Raw genomic sequence first — 8640 nt, 5'->3', positions numbered from 1 at the left:
AGTGACAAGAGACGATGAGAGACAGGAGAAAGGAAGGACAAAGGAGAAGGGGTGGGGTAGAAGAGAGAAGAGAAGAGAAGAGAAGAGAAGAGAAGAGAAGAGAAGAGAAGAGAAGAGAAGAGAAGAGAAGAGAAGAGAAGAGAAGAGAAGAGAAGACCGACGAGTGACCCATGTCTGACAAGAGGGGGGAATAAGACAAACCTGAGGGGGGAGCAGCAGAGAGACCTGGAGAAAAGGGTAAACTGGGAGCTGTGGATTCCGGGTTTGCCATCATGATTAGGGGTAATTGAGTGAGCTGAGTGCTGAAGCAAGACTTAGTTTCCATTGGTGCAGCGGGTGCAGTGGCACCGGGGCCCAGGGCTTCAGGGCGGGCCAGCTGAACCCTGATTTTTGCTGTATTTTAGAATTCAAACAGCAGCCGCGGTGTGTGTGTGGGGGGGGGGGGGGGGGGGGGGCGGGGTAATTTCCTTGCATGCACCAGGGCTCATGAGAGGGGCTATCCTACTGACGCAACTTGTGGCCCTCGGTAACCTCTGACGGACAATGGCTGCTCGCGGACAGCCTTGCATCACAGGCACTCGAATGATCAATCGCTGGGGATGGTTTTGACGAGTTTATCACTTCCGGTTTCCCGCCTCTTGCCACCATCTTTGTCCTGCCAACCCAGTCACCAGCTGTAAAGTGCTGAAGCCACTGCTGGGCATCTAGGCGCTACTCCAGGTCCCGAGACACTTTATGTGAAAAAAGAAAAACTCATAATACGGATGTAAAATGGAGTAAACAATTGAATTATGTTTTTTTTTATTTCGGTAACGAAAAATAAAATTGTAAACACGGTATGTTTTTGCTTAGTATTGAATTGGTTGGGAATGTTGGTAGGTTTACTGCAAGGGCGGGCGTTTGGGGGTTGGGATAACATTGAGAATCGGGGAGAGCGAGGACTTTGATGAGGGGTCTGGCCGCTGTCATGGTCAAGTAAACATTCGTGTTAGAGTAAAGGCTGCACTTACGGGTTAGGGATTGTGAGATTTTCATATTTTTGCTATTCGTCATGATTGTACGTCATCGTTGTCATTCACGCACAGACACCCTTGACCGGGGGAGGGGAGTCTCTCAATATATCACACATTCTACAGACCCTCTTTTAGGGGGGGGGGGGTCTGTCTCTCACTATCTTACACATGCTACAGACCACCTTGCACGGAGGTCTCTAATTACCATACTCACTCCACAGACCCCCTTGCACTGGGTGGATCTCATCACTGTACTCACACTCCAGACCCACTTGCCGGGGGTGTGCCTCACATTATCATACTCAGTCACTCCACAGACCCCCCTTGCCCGGAATTGGGTCTCTCATTACCATACTCACTCCACAGACCCCCTTGCCTGGGCGGGGTGAGATGTGACTGACAGTGGGGCGCGCACTTCCGATCCTTGCTCCTCTGCCCCGCCCCTCCCCCATCTACCACGACCCCTCCCCTCCCCCGCTCTCCTCGGGACGGTCTGTCACTCCACCCGGGGAGGGAATGGTTAACGAGGAAGGGCTGCCGCGTGTCCGCGGAGCCGGCGCGCCTCGTGCGTGGAGCGGAGGCTTTAAAAGCCCCGTTGAGGAGAGGCAACCGACCAGAGGCGGGCTGCGGGTCCGGCAGCAACTAGCGCCTACTGGAGAGGCACCGCGGCGCTTCATTTGTGCCCATCTATCCTGCTAGCTCCGCCGGTCAGAACATCCAACGGGGGCTGGGAGGTAGAGGAGCCAGAGGACACGCCTCAAACATCCCACCTCCGGGGCTGAGAACTTCCGTCTGAGTTTGGAGGTAGAAGAACCCGAGGCAGCACGGCTCAAGCACCTTACCCCCGGGGGTCAGCACTTCCATCAGAGGCTGGAGGTAGAAGAACCAGAGAAAACACAGCTCAAGCACCCTACCCCCGGGGCTGAGATTTACGTTTCTACAGAGGGTCGGGGCAAAGGACCCCATGCAGCTTGGCGGGCACGTCAGACCTCCAGACCCGCAGCAGACGCTGGAGGAAGAGGTGCTTCAGGTGGTGAGCCTCAGGCAGGACAGCAGAAGCATCTACCTCCAAGGCTGAGAACATTACATAGCGCCTAGAGGAGGCCAGCAGCCTCCCAGACACATTCTACCTCCTCCAGGCCCGGGGACCTCCGAGAGAAGCTGGGGTATAGCAGACAGGAGAGCAGTTGCCTTGTATCGCCACCTCCTGGAAAAGGTACTCCCAAGAGGGCGGAGGTAGAGTGCTGGACGAAGCATCGCAGCTGCAGCCTACCTCCCCGAAGGCCAAGCAGAGTCTAACACCAGAGCTTAAAACATCCGGCAGAGGCTGGGGGTGGGGTCGCAAGGCAGCATCTCAGATACCTCCTACTCCAATGCTGAAAACTTCCCATAGATGCCGGACACAGAGGACACGAGGGTGCATCTCAGATACCTCCTATCTCCTAAACTGAAAACCTCCACTAGAGGCTGGACTTAGAAGACACAAGGGTGCATCTCAGATACCTCCTACCTCCAAAACTGAAAACCTCCTCTAGAGGCTGGACTTAGAAGACACAAGGGTGCATCTCAGATACCTCCTATCTCCTAAACTGAAAACCTCCACTAGAGGCTGGACTTAGAAGACACAAGGGTGCATCTCAGATACCTCCTATCTCCTAAACTGAAAACCTCCACTAGAGGCTGGACTTAGAAGACACAAGGGTGCATCTCAGATACCTCCTATCTCCTAAACTGAAAAATCCACTAGAGGCTGGACTTAGAAGACACAAGGGTGCATCTCAGATACCTCCTATCTCCTAAACTGAAAACCTCCACTAGAGGCTGGAGATAGAAGACCCTCGACTAACAAAGCGGAAATGCCCTACCTCCAGGGCTGAACACTTCCAAAGCAGGCGTTCATGAATGGCAGCAGGTAAGAGGGTACCTACCTCCTACCTCCAGACCTAGGAGCAGCCAACAGAGGCTAATTGCAGAGGACACCGGGCAGCGTGACCATACCTCCTGCCTCCAGGTCTAAGAATAGAGGCTAGGTAAGGAGGACCCAGGCTGAATGGCAGTGCCCCCCTCCTCCAGGGCTGGGGACATTCAATAAAGGCTGGAGCCAGAGGAGGCCATGCAGCATGCAAGGCACATTCTACCCCCTCCATGGCTAGCTGCCCTCAATCGAGGCAGGAGGTAGGTGACAGAGGCAACGTTCTTGATACCCGTGAACTCTGCTGCTGAATATACTCTCCCTGAGAGGGGAAGAGGAGACAAACGCCACAACATGTCAGTGATTAGCTGCTGTGGGATTGAGGACAAAGTCTACCTTGAAAGGGACAGAAACAGCACCAACCAGACCCTATTGGACAGCATCACGTCTCTGACCTCAGAGGACGTGGAGCTCTACGTCGACGCCTCAAAGGCCACACGCATCTTCATCGCCGTGGTGTACTCGGTGGTCTGCGCCCTGGGTGTGGTGGGCAACCTACTGGTCCTCTTCCTGCTCTACTCCAGGCACCGGCGGAAGATGTCCACCGTCACCTTCTTTGTCCTGAATTTAGCCGTCACTGACTTCCAGTTTGTGCTCACCTTGCCCTTCTGGGCAGCTGACACAGCCATGGACTTCAGCTGGCCCTTCGGCTGGGCCATGTGCAAGCTCATCTCGTCGGTGTCCACCATGAACATGTACGCTAGCGTCTTCTTCCTCACAGCCATGGCTGTGGCCAGGTACTGCTCGGTTGCGCTGTCCCTGCGGGTCAACGAGGGCTCCTCCAGGCGCTTGGCCAAGGTGGCCAGCCTCCTCATCTGGGCCTTCTCCATCCTGGTCACCCTGCCCCATGCCATCTTCTCCACCACCGAGGTCATTGCGGATGAGGAGCTCTGCTTGGTCAAGTTTCCAGAGGTGAAGAACATGGACCCTCAGTTCCTGCTGGGGTTGTACCAGATCCAGAAGGTTTTGTTGGGGTTCCTCATCCCACTGGTCATCATCTCAGCATGCTACCTCCTTCTCCTCAAATTCCTCAGCAGACTCAAAATGTGCAACAGCAACCCAAAGCGGCGGTCTAAGGTTACCAAATCTGTCACAGTGGTGGTCCTCTCCTTCTTCATCTGCTGGTTGCCCAACCAAGCCCTGACCACTTGGAGCATCTTCATCAAATTCAACGTGGTGCCCTTCACTGAGGCCTTCTACACCGTGCAAGCCTACGTCTTCCCCGTGACTGTGTGCCTGGCCCACACCAACAGCTGCCTAAACCCGGTGCTGTACTGCTTGATTCGGAGGGAGTTCCGCGATGCCCTCAAGGACCTTCTGCTGAGGGCCACGCCGGCTTTTGTGAAGGGCCACTCTATGAAGGCACGGAGGAAGGGGCAGGTGCTGGTGGTCATCCCACTGGAGAAGGTCCAAACGCACCCCACCTGCTGTGGGTGAGACAGTGTGGGCATGGAGAGCCTCACCATGGTTGGAAATCAGAGTTTAGTTGACTTCATCACGCCTACTGTCGAGGATGTGGTGGACCAGCGGAGGAGACAGAGACAAAGTGAAGAATGCAGCAGAGTGGGATCCTGAGGCCGGAGGGAAGTCCAGAACCCTAGATGGATCCATCACATGTTTGAAGTGAATTTCAGCACAAAACATCAACACATCAGGCAGCCCACTCAGCGTTGTGGGGCGCTCCACCAGCGCCCCAGAACGAAGAACTCTAGCAAAGCATGAAGGGATTCTGGAGCTCTCCAGAAACTATTGTCAGCAATTCTGGAAACGTCCAGCAACTGCTTTCAGAACCATGAAGTGCTTAAATGAATTGCTTCATCGCATTCAGGAGTTTGTAAACATTATAGGACCAACAAGAGGTGCAGTGAAAAGCCTCCAGCCTCAATGACAGCTCCGGCAACATCATTTATGGCCATGGCGAGCTCTAGGAAAAAGCACATCAATGTCGTGCAGGGTTCCAAAAAGCCTGAAGCATACCACAGGCCTCTTAAAAAGTTGCAGCAAACTTTCAGTGGGCGCACATCTCCAGGGACAGCTTCAACACCCTGTAGGGCGCCAGGAAAAGCAACCACAACCATATATATTTCTAGCAAAGCTTTCAGAGCTCCAGAAAACCATTCATCCCCTTGAAACTTTGTAGCAAAGCAAATAAACTCCAGAAAAAACACATTCACCATCATACAACGCTAAAAAAAAAACTTTCAGCACCATGGAGAGCTCCAGCAACAAGATATTCAGTACAATGGAGAGCTCCAACGTTTGTAAACACTGAGAGTTCAATCAATACTGGTTGCAGCCCTTTATAGGTCGACACAACGTTCAGGAGAAATCATTCTGCAACACGAGAGCTCCGTCTAAACAGTTAATCGCCACAGAGAACTCCAGAAAAACCCGGGCAGCACCACAGAGGTAGCAAGAATATTCAGCTCACGACAGAAAGTTCTCAAAACAAATTAGCACCGTGCGGAGCTCATGTGAAACCCTGCAGCGCCATGAAGAGCTCGATTAAAGCGCTCAGCACCAGAGAGCTCCAGCAAACCAAGCAGCACCAAGTCAGATACAGAGAAATAGTCCAGAGAGCTCCAGTTCAACCCGGCCAACCACACAGAGCTCCAGCAAAGCATTCAGCACCAGAGAGCTCCATCAAACCAATCATCAGCAAGAGAGCTCCAGAAAAGCATTCAACACAAGAGAGCTCCCTCAAACCATGCAACACTAAGAGCTCCAGGAAAGCATTCAACACAAGAGAGCTCCCTCAAACCATGCAGCACTAAGAGAGCTCCAGAAAAGCATTGAGCACAAGAAGAGCTCTATCAAACCATGCAGCACTGAGAGCTCCAGAAAAGCATTCAACACAAGAAGAGCTCCATCAAACCATGCAGCACTGAGAGCTCCAGAAAAGCATTTATCACCAGAGAGCTCCATTAAACCATGCAACACTAAGAGCTCCAGGAAAGCATTCAACACAAGAGAGCTCCCTCAAACCATGCAGCATTAAGAGAGCTCCAGAAAAGCATTCAACACAAGAAGAGCTCCATCAAACCATGCAGCACTGAGAGCTCCAGAAAAGCATTTATCACCAGAGAGCTCCATTAAACCATGCAACACTAAGAGCTCCAGGAAAGCATTCAACACAAGAGAGCTCCCTCAAACCATGCAGCATTAAGAGAGCTCCAGAAAAGCATTCAACACAAGAAGAGCTCCCTCAAACCATGCAGCACTGAGAGCTCCAGAAAAGCATTCAACACAAGAGAGCTCCCTCAAACCATGCAGCATTAAGAGAGCTCCAGAAAAGCATTCAACACAAGAAGAGCTCCCTCAAACCATGCAGCATTAAGAGAGCTCCAGAAAAGCATTCAACACAAGAAGAGCTCCATCAAACCATGCAATACTGAGAGCTCCAGAGAAGCATTCAACACAAGAGAGCTCCATTAAACCATGCAACAGTAAGAGAGCTCCAGAAAAGCATTCAGCACCAAAGAGAGCTCCTGTTAAACTTTCGCGGAGCTCAAGGAAAGCATTTGCTCACTCCCAGGGCAGCATCAATCTCTGATGCACCACGCACAGCTCCAGAAAAACACACAACACCAAGGTCACTCCAATAAACTCTGCAGCACCACGCGAAACTGCAGAAAGGCGTTCAGCACCACATAGCTCTATCTAAAGGGAGCTCCAGAAAGCTATCCAGCATCAATAAGAACTCCAGTACAACCCCGCAGTGTCATGCAGATCGCGAGAAAGACATTCAGCATTTCTCAGGGATCCAGCAATCTCTCCAGCGCCACAGACAGCCACAGAAAGCATTAGATCTAAGGAGGGCTCCAATCAACCCCCTGCAGCCGCACATAGAGCTCGAAAAAAGAATTCAGCACCAAGGAGAGTTCTTGTAAAATCCTGAAAACCCACGAAGAGCTCGAGAAAAGCATTCAGCACCACCGCAGATCCACCCAACTCTGGATGAAGTCACACAGCTCCAGAGAAGCATTGAGGATTCCAACGACAGCCTTTCGGGGGGCGGAGACCACTTGTCAAAACAGCATCTAGCACCATGTAGCGCTCCAACAACAACCTTACATGACCAAACGACCTCCTGAGAAAAGCTCCAACACACTGGAGTGCCCGAACAATACTTGGTAAACTCTAGAAAAATGTGCACCCCTTTCCGAGGGCCTGGTGTGCTCCACCAAAACACCTCGGCGCTCCAGCTCAGCGTCAGTACTCTAGGAACTCCAGCAAAACACCCTTGACATCCTGAAGAAACTTTAGAAAAGAGAGCGAGCTTCCTGGAGAACTCCCCGAAAATGCCAACGCCCTTCAGAACTGCAACAACTAGTGGCGAGCTACGACAAAACCCCTTCAGCGCCCAGAAGAGCTGCGATACAAACCCTTTCACCCCCTCAGCCCCCTGGAGAGCTGTAACAAAACACCGGAAGCGCCATGGAGAGCTGCGACCAACCCCTTCGACGCCCTGGAGGGCTGCAGCACAACCTTTTCAGCACACTGGAGAACAACAACAAAACCATTCCAGCAGCACCACAGAGAGCTGCGACAAAACCCTTCAGCCCCCCTGAGGCTGCAACAAAACCCTTCAGCACCCTTGAGTTGGCAACAAAACCCTTCAGCACCCCTGAGGCTGCAACAAAACCCTTCAGCACCCCTGAGGCTGCAACAAAACCCTTCAGCACCCTTGAGTTGGCAACAAAACCCTTCAGCACCCCTGAGGCTGCAACAAAACCCTTCAGCACCCCTGAGGCTGCAACAAAACCCTTCAGCACCCCTGAGGCTGCAACAAAACCCTTCAGCACCCTTGAGTCGGCAACAAAATCCTTTCAGTACACCGGAAAGCTGCAACAAAACCCATCCAGAACCCTGGAGAGCAGCAAATCTACAAAAACCATTCAGCACCCTAGGGGGCTTCAACACAATGCCTTCAGCACCCTGGAAAGCTACAGCAAAACCCCTTCCAGGCCCAGACCCAGACCCAGGCCAGCTGCTATAAAACCCTTTTAGCACCATGGGTGCTGTAACAAAACCCATCCAGAACCCTGAAGAGCTACAACAAAATCCTTTCAGCACACTGGGCTTTGCAACAAAACCCCTTCAGCCTCCTAGAGAGCTACGACAAAACCCTTCGACGCCCTGCAGGGCTGCAGCACAACCCTTTCAGCACCCTGGAGAACTACAACAAAACTCTTTCAGTACCACAGAGAGCTGAAACATAATTCGTCAGTGCCCTTGAGGCTGCAACAAAACCCTTCGGAACCCTAGAGGCTGCAACAAAACCCGTCAGCACCCTTGAGTTGGCAACAAAACCACATTCAGCACCCTGGAGAGCTACACATCTACAAAAACCATTCAGCACCCTGGAGAGCTACACATCTACAAAAACCATTCAGCACCCTGGGGAGCTACAACACAACACCTTCAGCACCCTGGACGTCTGTAACAAGAGAACCCACAGCTTTAGAGGAGAACGTCAACATCATAGAACTGAACAACAAACCCACTTCAGCACCGTGGAGAACTCCGGCAAAAAACATTCAGCAGAAACTTTGATAAACTTCAACATCCTGGAAGAATGCAACAAAGCTCGGCAGGTACAGACGGCAGAAACAAAAAAATCTGAGCACCATATCGGACTTTAACAAATATGGT

General features: G+C 52.0%; 1 protein-coding gene across 1 annotated transcript; it reads left to right on the top strand.

Moving 5' to 3' along the window:
• The first annotated feature begins 1976 nt into the window (after positions 1–1976).
• On the top strand, positions 1977–4613 carry LOC146772406 (relaxin-3 receptor 1-like). Its single transcript, XM_085638203.1, has one exon. The coding sequence runs from the start codon at positions 3280–3282 to the stop codon at positions 4420–4422; it is 1143 nt and encodes a 380-aa protein (XP_085494329.1). The 5' UTR covers positions 1977–3279; the 3' UTR covers positions 4423–4613.
• Positions 4614–8640: the final 4027 nt, after the last annotated feature.

Source organism: Triturus cristatus, chromosome 12, assembly GCF_964204655.1.
Source record: "Triturus cristatus chromosome 12, aTriCri1.1, whole genome shotgun sequence".
Classification (NCBI taxonomy): Eukaryota; Metazoa; Chordata; class Amphibia; order Caudata; family Salamandridae; genus Triturus; species Triturus cristatus.
The sequence above is the reverse complement of the archived record's forward strand: the minus strand, read 5'-3'. Positions and strand labels throughout refer to the sequence as shown.

What these genes read in the sequence shown, in the direction of transcription:
- LOC146772406 (XM_085638203.1), top strand. Translation starts at nt 3,280, where the DNA reads ATGTCAGTGATTAGCTGCTGTGGGATTGAGGACAAAGTCTACCTTGAA.